Source organism: Eulemur rufifrons, chromosome 17, assembly GCF_041146395.1.
Source record: "Eulemur rufifrons isolate Redbay chromosome 17, OSU_ERuf_1, whole genome shotgun sequence".
NCBI lineage: Eukaryota > Metazoa > Chordata > Mammalia > Primates > Lemuridae > Eulemur > Eulemur rufifrons.
In genome coordinates, this window is record NC_090999.1 from 26,184,110 (window position 1) to 26,198,437 (window position 14,328).

Below are 14,328 nucleotides of genomic sequence, written 5' to 3' on the forward strand. Positions count from 1 at the left end.
CTGTTGGGTCCTCATAGAATCCTGTGGTTGTCCATGAGTATAAGGAAAACAGGCAGTTATGAGGTATAGCAAGGTAGGGCTTTTTATTTCCAAGGCGCTAAGAGGACAGAAGAATTCCCTGGAAATACACTGGCTAAGGGCCAAGTCTATGGCTGGGGTAAACATTTGCATGGAAAAGGTATTTGTAAGTTAGGGTTACCTAGGGACACAGAAATGTTTAGGTAAATTTGTTCTGCTTATTACTACATTCATTTTCATGCTATCCCTTCAATTATTCTTCAAAATCAAGGAGGAATAATGTAATCAGTATAAAATAACACATCTAGTGGTATTATTTTAAGAAAAATATTTGCTTTTTATTCCATAGAAAAATAAAACATGCATATTCTCAAGAAATTTGGGACTACTAATAGCCTATCTTGCTTATTAGGTATTTATGATCTTACACTGTACTTTTAAGTAATAAACTTTAGTTTCATATACAGCTAGCACTCAAGTTTTATAGGCTTTTTTGGTATAGATTATGCTTAATTTTTCTGAACTGTCCAGGTAATTATTAAAACAATGACTTGCGAATAGTTAATAAACATGTGTATACTGAATACAATACTAGCTGTTTCCTATTAACTATTACAAATTTTCTTCACTATATTTTAATAATTTTATACAAATTCCTTTGGTTCTAATAATAACATATAAAGTAAGACTAGAGTAACATCTAAATTAAATGCTGCAATAATAATATAACATTTGAAAAAAGCTAAGTTTTTCTTCTTGGCTGTAATAAAGAAACAGAGTAACCTACCTGCCCATGACCGGAATGTTGCTATGATTCCCATTTTACTGGCTAGAAAGCGTGCTTCCCTGTCTTCTCTGTTGAGGGATGGGGAGACATCAAAGAAATAAAATGTTAAAAATAAAATGAGTTTTTCCCGCTACTGTATCATAATAAGAGCTATCATTAGTTAATGTTTAAATATTTACACATGAAATTAAAATAAGATGTTAAAGATTAGATCTACCGAAAAGCAAATTACCCAACTATAAACTGACTCCCAATTTAAAATTCACAAAATGGTTTAAAATAAATTATAAATTCTGCTTTTCCATTCAGTTCTATGTTCGCTGCTATTTCTGAAACTATTCTTAAATGAGTTTTAATTAAGCATTAGAGAGAACACTACTCTGCTTAATAAGCATCTGGGGTACATGGCTGCCCCTTAGCAAAGAAAATTACCATATAAACTTCTTAATTTTATCACATGCATTCTCTTTATTTCAAAATCCTGGTCCCAAACTTATTTGAGCATTTCCAACAAGCAAGTTCAACAACCTATATAGTCACAGAAATGTTATCAAAAAAACTAGATATTAACATTACCAGATACTTTCTTCCTTGACAATTATGTATCTGTCTCAATTGTTCTTTTCCATACAGTTGTTATGACAATGAATTAAGCAATAGAACTATTTCTATTTGTTAAACATTTTTCATGGTTGGCTTATGGACAGTTTCAACACTTAAAAGCAATCTTATAACTCTTTATTATGCTACTCCAACTACCATCTGTACCCTGCCAATTGTCCATTTTTTTCCTGTGCCATCTTTTTTTTCTTCCCTAGTTAAATTCTTAATGATTGTGAGCACACAGAAATTCAGAGAACTGAGAAAAAAAAGAGAGGAGAAGGAGTAACAAGCAATGACAGAAAAATCAAATTAGCAGTAAGCAATCAGATAGTCTATAAATCAATGAAAAGCTAAAAGAAAAAGACTAAGCTCTGTAGCACCAGTCAAAATGAGAATATAATGGTAATTAAAATGGGAGGGGTGGAAGAACAGAGAACCAGACGCCTGTGTGATTAAACTCTCAGTGCTCCTTCTCTTAAAAATGCTGGTGACATACTTGTATTGATTGCCTGGAAATCCATCTCTAACCTATTAGATAAACTTGTAATATTTTTTAAATTACCCATTTCTCTTCCCTGGTTATAATGTATCCTTATCTGACCTGCATCTATTAATTATCTGCTCATACTCCAGAAACTTAAGGTACAGAATCAAATAGGAAAGGAAGGATTTTGGTAGAATGTCCCCATCCCACCCCACAATGCTAAAAAACATGTAGGGTCATCCCTTGTTCATCAAGGTATGCAGAATTCCAAAAAATGGCTCCATCTCAAGATTCCATGTGCCAATCTCTGGATCCTATGAATGTGATGAGATATCACTAGCATGACTGTGACTATGTTTATGTTATTTAGTCTAGCAGAGCATAAGATAGGGAGATCACATGGCAGGCTTGATTTAACTGGAGAGCTCTCTCTAGCTGGTGACTGAAGAGAAAGAGAGATTCAAAGTACTAGAATGATTCCAAGCATTGTTGTCTTTGCAGATGGAGGAGGCCATATGCCAAGGAATGTGAGAGGCCTCTAGAAGGTGAAGTAGGTCCTGCCTGACAGCCAGCAAGGAAAAAGGGACCTCAGTTTTATAGGTGCAAGGAACTGAATTTTGCCAACAACATGAATGAGCTAGGAAAGGGATTCTTTATCAGGGCCTCCAGATAAGAGTTGAGCCAGACTTCTGACCTACCAAACTGGGAGCTAATAAACTAGTGCCGTTTTAAACCACTATTTGTAGTAATTTGTTATGCAGTAAGAGACAACATTCGCATACTTTCCATCAATAAAGAGAGTGTCCATATCTCATCAGGAGCAAAGAAAGGGGCTTAAGAATTCCAATTCATGACTAAAGTTAGCAGGAGTATGTCTGAGACGTCTTGAATAGTGGACATCTACTTTGATCTCTTAACTCAGGTCATATGTTAAGGTGTGACAATGAGTCCACAGCGATGGATGTGATTGAAGATATAAAACCACTATTTTTAATTCAGGAGAAAAATGAAAATAAAAACACTCCCTTGTTCAACAACGTTTCAAAGATTAGCGAGGAATTTTAAAACGCATGTCATCATAGTAAGTATGTCCACAATCCAACAACCCTATTAGAAAAACATCTCATATTTAATGGAATTGCATCATTTGCAAAATCTTCATAGACAGTACATTTGATCCCTAAATCATTTTAATTATAGTCATCTCTGAATACCTAGTGAACATGTGCTTTTCTCTCCAAAAAGACTCTTGAAAATTATACCGCCTCATTTCTAGAAAATAATCTTTATCCCCATTTATTTCCCTATTAACCTTACTCTCAAAATTCTACATATTACATTATTCTGCTGACTCAATTTATTAAGGTGACTCTTCATTCTATTCTCTACTCTTATTTCATTCTTTTGGTCTCTTAAACACTAAAAATACGCACAACAGAAAAATAAAGATCTAGGTTTCCACTGCACTCTCTTTTATTTTTTGAAATAAAAAATTAGTCTTTAAATTTCTCAAAGCTTTCAACTCTTTAAACCACAATAAATTATGAAAGAAAAACAACATAATTCCATAAATAGGAAATTTACTTAAATTCACATTTTTCTGGTACTACATGCAATCAGGCAAACCTAAAAGCTTTAATATTAACACACACCAATGGTACTTACTTGAGCTGTCCTTCAGCTGTATCTGGACTATGTCTGTAGTGAAAATCGGTATAGGGTGCTAAAATTCGCTAATTAAAAAAAAAAGAAAAAGAAAAAGAAAAGAATCTTTATTATAAAATACATTCTTCCTAATAAGCTGAAATCAATTCCATTCTCTCTACTTTAATTGGGTTTACTGTTTAAGAGACTTATTTCTTCAAACTCATCAAGGAATATGTTGGGTAATTTTTTTTTTAATGTACAAATTGCATTTTTGAACTCATAAATTTAGTTATAACATACATCTATAATAGGGACAAATCACGAATGAGAAGTTTGGTGGATTTTTCTCAAAGCATTCTCATGTCACTAGCACCAGATAAAGATTACCAGCATCCTCAAAGCCCTCCTAACAGCCCTTTGCAGTCACAGCCACTACCTATCCCAAGATAACCATCCTAGCTTCTAATACCACAAAATAATTTTTGAAAAATTATTTAAACTGCCTTATAAATTACATTCCACTTTTGGTGCTCGTATAAAGAAAATCCGAGTTGTTTTTACATATTATCCTTATATCTAGAAACCTTGCTAAATTCACTTATAACTTTAGAACTACTATTCTCATTAACCCTCCTACCTTGCCTATTACATTACTGTGGATATGAATTTTAATTCTAAATAGTTAAAATATATGAGATTAATAATTGCTTTTACCAGTCAGTATTCTCTTATATTCTGTTATATATGTATCTTTTCTGGTGTTCTTCATTCCTTTTCACATTTGTTTATTTCTCTTAAATCATTTTCCTTTTAAGTGGGGATTCCCTTTAGCTTTTCTTTATGTCTCTTTTTTCAAACAACAAAAAATATTTATTATCTCACACAGCTTTGATGAGTCAAGAATCTAGGAGAGGCTTGGCTAGATGGTTATGGCTCAGGGTCATAACCAGGGATTGCAGTCAAAATGTCGGCCAAGGCTGTAGTCATCTGAAGGCTTGCTGGAGCTGGAGGATCTGCTTCAAGATGTTTTATTCACAAGATGCTGATTGTTGGCAAGAGGGCTCAGTTCCTCCCCATGTGTGCCTCACCTCAGGCTGCTTTGGAGTCCTCATGACAAAAAAGCAAGCAACCCAAGAAAGAGCAATGTTTCTTTTAAATTCCTCAGAAATTTAAAAATTCTTTAATATGAAAAAATCTTTTACTTTTGTTGTTTGTCTGCCTATCTATCTATCGTAGAGACAGGATCTCACTCTGTCACCCTACTCCTGGGCTCTTGGATCCTCCTGACTCAACCTCCTAAGAAGCTAGGACGACAGGAGTGTGCCAACATGCACAGCTAAGCCTCCCAAAGTGCTGGGATTACAGGCATGAGCCACCTTGCCTGGCCTACTTTTGTTTTTGAAAGATATTAATATTTTCTCTAGGTTAGGATGGCAGTTAGTTTCTGTCAGCCCTTTAAAAAATGCTATTCCTTGGTCTCCACTTTCCATGATTCCAGAGAAATCATTTGTCAGACTTTGAAAGTAATGTCTTTTCTTAAGCTACTTTTAATATTTTCAATTGTCTTGGCTTTCAGCAATTTCACCATGATATGCCTACATGGTTTTTCTTTGTATTATCTTATTTGGAGTTTTTTGAGCTTTGTAAGCATGAAGCTTTATCAATTTTATAAACAAAGTTTTGGCCACTGTCTCTTTGGATCTTTGCTTCTGTCAATTTTCTCTCACCTTTCCAAAGTCTACAGTTATGTTTTATTCCTTGGCTCTGTTCTATTTATTTCCTTTCTTTTTTCTTTCTGTGCTTTACTCTGTGTGAATTAAAATTATTTTTATTTTACTCTGGATATTTTTATTGACTTTTCTTCAAGTTTACTAACAATATCTTTTGTTCAAACTGAATTTTTAATTTCATTGAGTTCTGAATTCTAGGTATTATATTTTACAGTACTAGAATTTCCATGTGATTCTTCTCATATATCCAATTATATGGTGAAATTCTCCATTACTTCATCTACTTTCTTCTTCCTGAGCAAACTAATCATGGTTGTTTTAAAGTCTTTTCTCCCCTATCTGGATTACCTTTAAAGCGTGTTTCTATGAGATGTTTTTTTCTTTTGGATTTTCAATTATATAGTCATGTCTTTTTGCATGACTAGAAATTTTTTATTGAATGTCAGGCATTGTGTATTTCATAAAAGGTTCCAAGTGATGTTATTTTCTATCAGAGATAGTTCATTCTTTCCTCTGGAGATAGATAGATCAAGGGGACTAATCACTTTCTCCTAATGATCACCTGAGTTAAATGAGACTACAATGCAAATTTAGCAAGACTAAAGTCTTATTAAATATTTAATAATATTACTTAATATTAAATATTTTAGACTTATTTTAGACTGGTTTTCCTGTGTTTGTAGTTTCTTTCACTTATATAAAGGCTTTGCTAATCCACTGTACTATAATAGGAATGAAAAAGAGCCTATATATTATCTTCTTTTCTCATAATTATCTCTCCAATTTTAAAATCATAGTTTTTCTACTTGATAAAGAAAAAAATTAAAGCTAAACACCTAAAATGTCAATGCCAGTTTATTCCCATAGGATTCCTATGAATAATGTATTAGAAATCACTTATTAAGAGGCATATTGTACTTGCATTTGTTAATAATATAGGCTGTCAATTTTATAATCTATTATTTTAAATAATAGATTAAATTTTTAAAATTAATCTATTTTAAAAATAGTCCTAATAAAAACAGAACATTTAAGAAAAATTTCATAAAATGATTTAGAAAGAGAAATTAGGGGACAACAAATCTTTTATACCTGGCACAATTTCATACTCAAATACAGATAAATCCTTGATTTAAATTTACTCCTCCATGGACAATGTAGTACATTCATAGAAATAAGCTATAAGAATATAGTGAGTGATAATATTGTTCCAATCTCTACTACATACCTTCTTACAAAAAAAGCATATAATAGCCTTAGTACTTTAACTGTAATAAACACTATCTGAATTAGTAAAAAATTTAAAATGCAGAGTATTAAAAAAAATGCATACACTTTCAAGTAGATATAATTAGTTGCTAACAAAGTACTTTCAAGTTCAGAGAATCTTAGTATGGTTTAATGAATAAACAGTGTATAACTGGAAGGAGCTACTCATACATAATTAATGTACTAAAGTCCTTGAAAACAAACGGTCGTCTTAATAGGTAAATGTTTTATATAACCTTACTTCTAATTTGCTCAACAAACGTTTTGTAGTTAATATAAAAATAAACTTTACTTTGCATGTTGATGAAATATTCTTCAGAATAATATTTTCATTTTAGTCCAAATGGAATGAGCTATAATATATTGCTGGGAATAAGTCAATCTTGGTTAATTTAAGTTTGATAATTGATGTTGTGCTGCATCTATAAACTTCAAAATTTCAGAGTATGCATTTAAAATCATATTTTAAAACCATAAAAGAATGTTAAAGTTCCTACCTCTAACTCTACATCAGCTCGAACATACTGCCGGGTCTTTGGATGATTAAGGAGGTGCAAAATTGTAGTAATGAGGGCCTCATTTATTCGACTTAATTGGCAATCGATCACATTTTTTAAGATGGTATTTAGTCCACCTCGAAGGGCCACCACCTCTGGATTCTGAAGTGCTAAAATAAAAGAGAAAAACTTGACATAGTCACTGAATATACTTCCCCAAAACCTGATTTTTAAAATGTCTTTGGATTGTCTTTTTATATATCCTTTGTCCATATTTTACTAAAATGGTTTTTCTTTCCTATCAACAGGGAGCTCTCTATAAAGTGAGGGCGTTTGCCATTTATCTGTTTCAAATCTTTTATCTCATCTGTAATTTAACTTCAGATTTTATTTAAAATGATGTATTTCATTTCCCTATCTTTACTTTTAGGAAACACATACACAAAGACACACACTTTTTAGTAACTTTAAGCTCAGGAATTCCTCTCTTACTACCAAGATCAGCCATTTCTTTACATGTGTGCACATGTGCGTGCATGTTTTAAACGTGTTCATGGTTTACACGTTCAGTTTCCTATCAAAAGTTGAGTTTTGTTAGGATGATAAATATATTTTTCCCCAAATGTTTAATCAATTAATCCAACATACTTCCCAAACTGATTTTTTTACTTTACAATATACTAAAGTTTTCTGTATATCAGGGTCAGCAACTCTTGATTCTTTTCCATTTTTCTAGGCTAATGTAAAAAAGAAAGAAAGAAAATCTTTCCTTTCTCCTCCATTTATTCTTTTTCAAAAATGTTTTTATGGTTGGTTCTTTACTGTTTATTCTTCTAGGTGAATTTTAGAATTAAGCTTCTTCTCTTACATTTTCTAAAATGAGGTGTAATTATATATAGTAGAATGCACCATCTTAATTGTACAGTTCCATAAATTTTGAACATGTCCCTAAATCTGATTACATTATATAAGGATTACCCGTTCTTTATCTTTTAAAAACAAAACTACCTGGATGAGTGTTTTTGGAGGCAATTATTTCATTGATGTTTTCAAAAACTTCTAATGTTTTCGATCTATCATGTTTTCTATTTTGTGAGTAATGGGAAATTAAAATTTATCCTGAAAACCTGTTCATTTCAATAAGTTTCCAACTATATTAATATATTTAAAAATCTTATAACTTAATATACTCCTATTATTTCTCTTCCTCATTTTTAAAATTTTTTGACCTTTGCATTTTCCAAACATTTGTGTATACTGGTTCACTCACTCATTTTTTCCTTAACTATTAAAGCATTTTATGATGAGAAGTTAACTCTGGTTATAGCTTTCCAGGCATCCCATACATAGGCACATAGTCAATTTTTTATTATTTTTCTAAACTTCCTTAATCATATTTCTTTCTTTGTCTCTATATTAATAGGTATTATGTATAGTACTTTTAAATCCATTAAATCTTCAATGGTTCTTCTATTTCTTTAGCTTACACTTTTGTTATTATTTACTATCTCAAGAAGGAATGTGACACCATTCTGACTTTAGGTGATGAAAAAAATATCTTTTTGTCATTTAAAATTTATTTAATAATAAGTGAGGCTGAACTTTTAAAATGTTGATTAGCCATGCCTTTGAGAATTAGTTTTCCCTCTGTATCCACGAGCGGAGCAGTTCCAGGATTCCTGTGGACACCAAAATCCTCAGATGCTCAAGTTCCTCAAATAAAATGGCGTTGTATTTGCATATAACCTATGCTCATCCTCCTATATACTTTAAATCATCTCTAGATTATTTATAATACCTAATACAACGTAAATAGTTGTTATACTGTATTTTCAAATGTATTGTTTTTATTGTTGTTATTTTTTTTTCTCTAAATATTTTCTATCTGTGGTTGGTTGAATCCACAGATGCGGAACCCATGGACATGAAGAGCCAACTGTATTTGTTTTTCTCACTGATTTGCATATAAATAAGTTACTTATTTGTTGCATTTTTTTTTTAATTTGTTTGTTCTAACACTGCTTATTTTCTTGACTTCTCACAGTAAAATCTGTAACTACTGAAGTCCCTGTGTGGTTTCTTTTGTTAATTTAAAACTCTTCTTCCTCCCAATGATCAGATAAATACTCAACCATGGTTTTCCCCCTAGTTTTTTCCCCATTTAACTGTTAGATCCTTTTGGATTTAGAATTCATTTTTTATATATAGTGGATTATTTATTGTTTTTAACCCACATCAAGATATAATGTGATTAATGTCAGAGAGCCAGACTTTATAAGGTTTTCTTATAATTACTGGAATTTAGATAATTCCTATACTGAATTTCACAATAAATAAAATTTTAAAATTTATAGAATTTTAATATCACTTTGAAATTATCTGTTAAGAAACAAGTCCTCTACTTCCCTTTCAGAAATGTAATTTTTCATATTTTATACCAATAACAAAGAATTCATGTATTAAAAAAATTAACAATGTTATATATTCTAATATATAAAAATACATTTTTATTACTTGAAGAAAATTCTGACCTAGTTCACAGATAATGGCAATGCATGCTCGGACCATTCTGTCTCTTTCTTGAAGTCCGTCATTTCCAACTGCAATTAATGAGTTGGTCACAGAACTAGGAAACAAGGAAGCATTCACAGTAATCATCTGTAACAGGGAAGAATCAGAAAAAGAAGTGAATTACTTTGTAATACATTTCTTAAACATATTTTGTTCAGATGGAGGTATTTAATATCACAGAATATTTATAAAATCCAGGCACCAATTTTAATCTTCTGCTTCATATGGATATTCCAAAGGATTTATTAATATATCTAATAATTAATAGAACAAATATTAATAATCATTACTATGGAAAATGTGTTGAATTGTTTTCTAATAATCCAGACTATAAATAACTTGACAAAGAAGATTTAATGTTTGAGATTCTAAGTTAATCTAGAATAGGAACTATATCTTAAACAGCTTTTCAATTCCTAGACAAATTATATTAGTGGCAACAAAACTTCTGGGACTACTGCATTCCTGCTTCTCTCCCCATATACAGTCATCACCAAGTCCTACCAATTTACCTCATGAACATCTTTACCCCTATTCCAGCCTCCCCATAAAATTAATTGATTTGGGTCTTTACTTTCTCTCACTTTGACTGCTGCATAGATGCCTAATGATCTTCTTAATCTCTAGCCACCCCCCCCAATCAAACTTGTTGCTATACCAGAAAGCAGAATAACTCATAATTTACTTTTAGTATTTCAAAAATCCTGATATAAATAGTATATATCTTGTGATAAAACTTTGGATGAATCTCACATTAAATGAAAAATCTAACTGGCAATAACATATTTGGAATGTTGAAAATACATAACATATATCATCAATTTGGAAAACAGAAAACAAATATGTAGCTAATGATTGCTTAATAAATAAAGGCTATTTGGTACATTAAGCATTTTAAAATAACAGGTTTCTGGATGGGGACAGGAAAAAATGTTTCATTTGCTTGGGAGGTAATAAAATATCGAGGGAAATTAATCTGTCCTGGATTTATGATCCAGTTGGAAAAATGAAACTTGTGCTATGAAACAATTAGAGGATGCACTATACCTAAATGAAAGATAAACAGTAAGTCCTACACAGGATCAGAGGAAATACCTGTATTTGCTAGAGTGGTTGTAAACAGTTTATGTCATTTAAGCAGCATTAAGTGATATTACAAAGTTCAATTGAAATTATACAATACAGTTCCATAACCATAGAATAAACACATTCCCAGTAACTATAGAATCTATAAAAGCTTTCATATCCATTTCTAAATCAATGTTTTCCATTGATCAAAAAAGCGGAGGAAGAAAGGAAAGAGGAGGAGGAGGAATGGGTGTACAGGAAACTGATCTTTCTGGGTGAAAAAATTCTGATGATATTAATTTGTATTTTAATACTTACTGGTCCATTATTAGAAGCTTATAAGAAAATTTCCCCAAACATCAAAATGCATGTAAATATATTCTGTAAAGAGTTAGCTGAGAAACCAGGCAAACTGGCTTTCAGAGTTAAATTTGCCATTAATAAACCATGTTACCTTCACCAAATCAATTTTTTCTGTGCCTCAGTTTCCTTATTTGTAAAACAAAGGTGTTCATGACCAGCATAAAATTCTACTCTATGGGGGTTGGGAGGGTGGTAAACTCACAACTAATGGATGCGGTGAGCATTGTAGAGGGGAAAGGCATGCCTCTAATCCTCGCTTGGGTGAGGCAAAGACATAAAATGTAACCAAAATGTTTGTAACCTCATAATATCCTGAAATAAAAATAAAAAAAAAAATTCTACTCTATGAATCTCAGGTGTCTGCTGAACATGTACTTATTTAATTCAATAGACTGTGCTATGAAATGGATGTATAAAATTTAAATACTTACAAATAAAATAGTTTTTATTTTTCAGGGAAATATATGCAAAGAAACTCTTAAATTCTGGGTAAATCAGAGAATGCTTTGCTCACAAATCAATAAATAATGAGGAACAAGTCATATTAATAGAACGTAGTCAGTATCAAAATAAAAAAAGTTTTATCTTTTTTGGCATGATAGAACAGATATATAAAACAAATTAAAGATCTTGAGTAGGAAATAAATACTATAGAAAGGAATTAGAGAAGCACTGAGTTAACCAAGGGGAATACCTAAAATTTGAGCTGAGACTGGAAGATCAATATAATGTGGGAAGGAGTGGAAATGAAATGAAAAGAGTAGGAAGGAAGTAATGATTCTGTTAGTGGTGTCGGGTAGTTTGTCTATATCTATGGTAGCATAGTAAGACAGGCCAGACAGAAACAGTTGGTTAGACCAAAAGTAGGCTATGAATGTCAAGATATGCAGGTTGTATTAAATACTTAAAACTCAATAGGCTAATGTAGGTTTGGAAATTTGGAGAATTGGGTTTTCGCTCTTGCTTGGCCACTATTTGCTGTGTACCAAGGGTATATGATTCCGCCAAATAATTTTTTTCAACTGTAAAAAATTTGTGAAATTATTAATCCCTTATTACATGAATAAAGAAATGATATATGAAGAAAATAATGGCTTAAATTAAGTAGGCAGTAAGTAGAATTTACATAGGATAAAGGAAAGAGTAGCAACAGCTGACTAGTGGAAAAATTATATAAAAAATTAAAGGCCAGAAATGGATGGCCTGGATTGGAGAAAGAGGGAGGGAAGGAGGGAAGAGGGGGTGGGAATTGGAGACGCTGAAAAGAAATGGGCAAACAGAAAATTTCCAAATGAATGAGATAGGTGACAGAAAAGGAAAAGTAACATAAGTGTTCCTCAATTATTCACAAAGAAGTTATCTCAAAGCAAAAATGTCTGTGCTTTTAATTTAAAAGATATTAATAATTTTATTAAAAATTTTAATTTTTTTGAATCCACACAAAAGCTCCACAATGATCTAATAATTAAAATATTAAACATTAATTTCTACTGCAGGATGAGCATCCGTAATCTGAAATACGAAATACTCCAAAATCCAAAACTTTTTAAGTTGCCAACATGATGCCAGAAGTAGAAAATTCCACATCTGATACCTTTGCTTTCTGATGGTTCAATGTGCACAAACTTTCTTTCATGCACAAAATTACTGAAAATATTATATAAAATTACCTTCAGCCTATGTGTATAAAGCATATATAAAACATAAATGAATTTTGTGTTTAGACTTGAGTCCCATCCCCAAGATATCTCATTGTATCTATGCAAATATTCCAAAATAAAAAACATCCAAAATTTGAAACAATTCTAAAATCCCAAGCATTTTAGATAAGGGATACTAAAGCTCTAATTCAGTTGCCAAGGTGTTGCTGGAAAAAAGAAATGTGTGCTTCAGATGCTAAAAGTACTAATGAAATTATAGTTTCTCTGGCCTATAGAGGCCACTGTTCATTCAGCAAACGTGCTTTGTCTTTAACTATAACCATTTTAGCTAAATCAAGGAAAAGCCCTGCTCCACAATTCATCCTCTGAGCCTATATCCTACCACAAGCACAAGCAATTTTCCTGCTCCTAGATTCACAAATTGATATCTGGCTTAAATTACTCTGCACTTCAGAAGATAACAGAATAAAATAACAATTTTGTCATGGTGCTATTAAATTGTTTTTAAGGGCCTGTTTACTTTTACTAAGCTATTTTAAATTAAATTTTAACTTATACAAAACATTTAACAAAATTAAAGTAAAATATTTACTGAATCCAAAGAAGCTGAATTTGTTTGAATCCATTTGAAGTTGTCTTTTCTTTTGTAAGCAATTTCTAGGGCAGCAATTCTCAATGTGTGGGCCAGGAAATTCTGGGGGTCCCTAAGATATATTCCAAGATTCTGCATAATTAAAACTATTCCCATACCAATACAAAGACATTATTTGTCCTTTTTACTCTTATTCTCTCACAAGTGTATACTGAACTCTTCCAGAGGCTCCACTGCATTTGATAACACAACAGATTGAATCCAGAATCAAATGTGATAATGCAGCCACTTTCTATCAAGAGAAAATTTAAAAGATTTGCAAAAATCTAAAACAATAGCACTCTTCTCACTAGTTTTTTTTGAAAATAGTTGTTTTCATAAAAATATTTGCTTATATATAATGGGTTTATTGCTATTTTTTACATAGTAATATATATTTTGACTCCTAATATGATAAACATTGACACACATCACCCAAATAACCAAAAAGTTATTTTTTGGTTCTAGGGTCTTCAGAAACAAATTTTGTTTTCTTATCTTGAATTCTCATAGTCATGGTAGTAGGAGGAATTGTATAAACAAACAAAACCCATAAATCTAATTTTTAAATTTAAATTTGAAAAGCCAAATCAAAGTGCTGGTATAATAGCTTACTTAGTCCACCATTTTGGAGCACGTACTGAATTCAAAGGTAGGAAAGGAGAAAAAGCTAAAAAAATTCAATTGTTAAATAATGTTAGACATTTTTTATATTAGCAAACATATACTGAACGATTCTCACGAATGTTTAGGATGAAGTATGATACTTGTCTTACTAAAAGGCTGTGTCCCAAGTTGACTCTCAGTTCACTCTTTTCCTCAGCCATTAGGGGATCACATTAAACAACAACAAAGCATTCCTTGAAGGCTTCTCATGAGAAGCATTATGGGTTGTTCTTAACACCCTCTCTTGCAAGTTTAAATTGTGACCTTTTATCCTATACAATGGCCTGAATTGTTTATTGCCACTGCCCAGGGATTGTATCCAGATTCATCTTT

General features: G+C 31.6%; 2 protein-coding genes across 4 annotated transcripts in view; both read right to left on the reverse strand.

Moving 5' to 3' along the window:
- Positions 1-854, reverse strand: part of RICTOR (RPTOR independent companion of MTOR complex 2) — a 42,801-nt gene extending 41,947 nt beyond the window's left edge. For 2 of the 3 annotated variants that reach the window (XM_069492109.1, XM_069492108.1), the window contains exon 1: positions 806-854. In XM_069492109.1, coding sequence (XP_069348210.1) covers positions 806-839 — 34 coding nt within the window. In that variant the 5' untranslated portion in view covers positions 840-854. The remainder of the gene's footprint in view (positions 1-805) is intronic. The other variant, XM_069492110.1, reaches the window with a different exon arrangement.
- A 6,142-nt stretch (positions 855-6,996) lies between these two features.
- Positions 6,997-14,328, reverse strand: part of LOC138398015 (rapamycin-insensitive companion of mTOR-like) — a 72,740-nt gene continuing 65,408 nt past the window's right edge. Inside the window, exons 6-7 of the mRNA XM_069492228.1 lie at positions 9,567-9,693; positions 6,997-7,205 (exon numbers count right to left, since the gene is read on the reverse strand). Coding sequence (XP_069348329.1) covers positions 6,997-7,205; positions 9,567-9,693 — 336 coding nt within the window. The remainder of the gene's footprint in view (positions 7,206-9,566; positions 9,694-14,328) is intronic.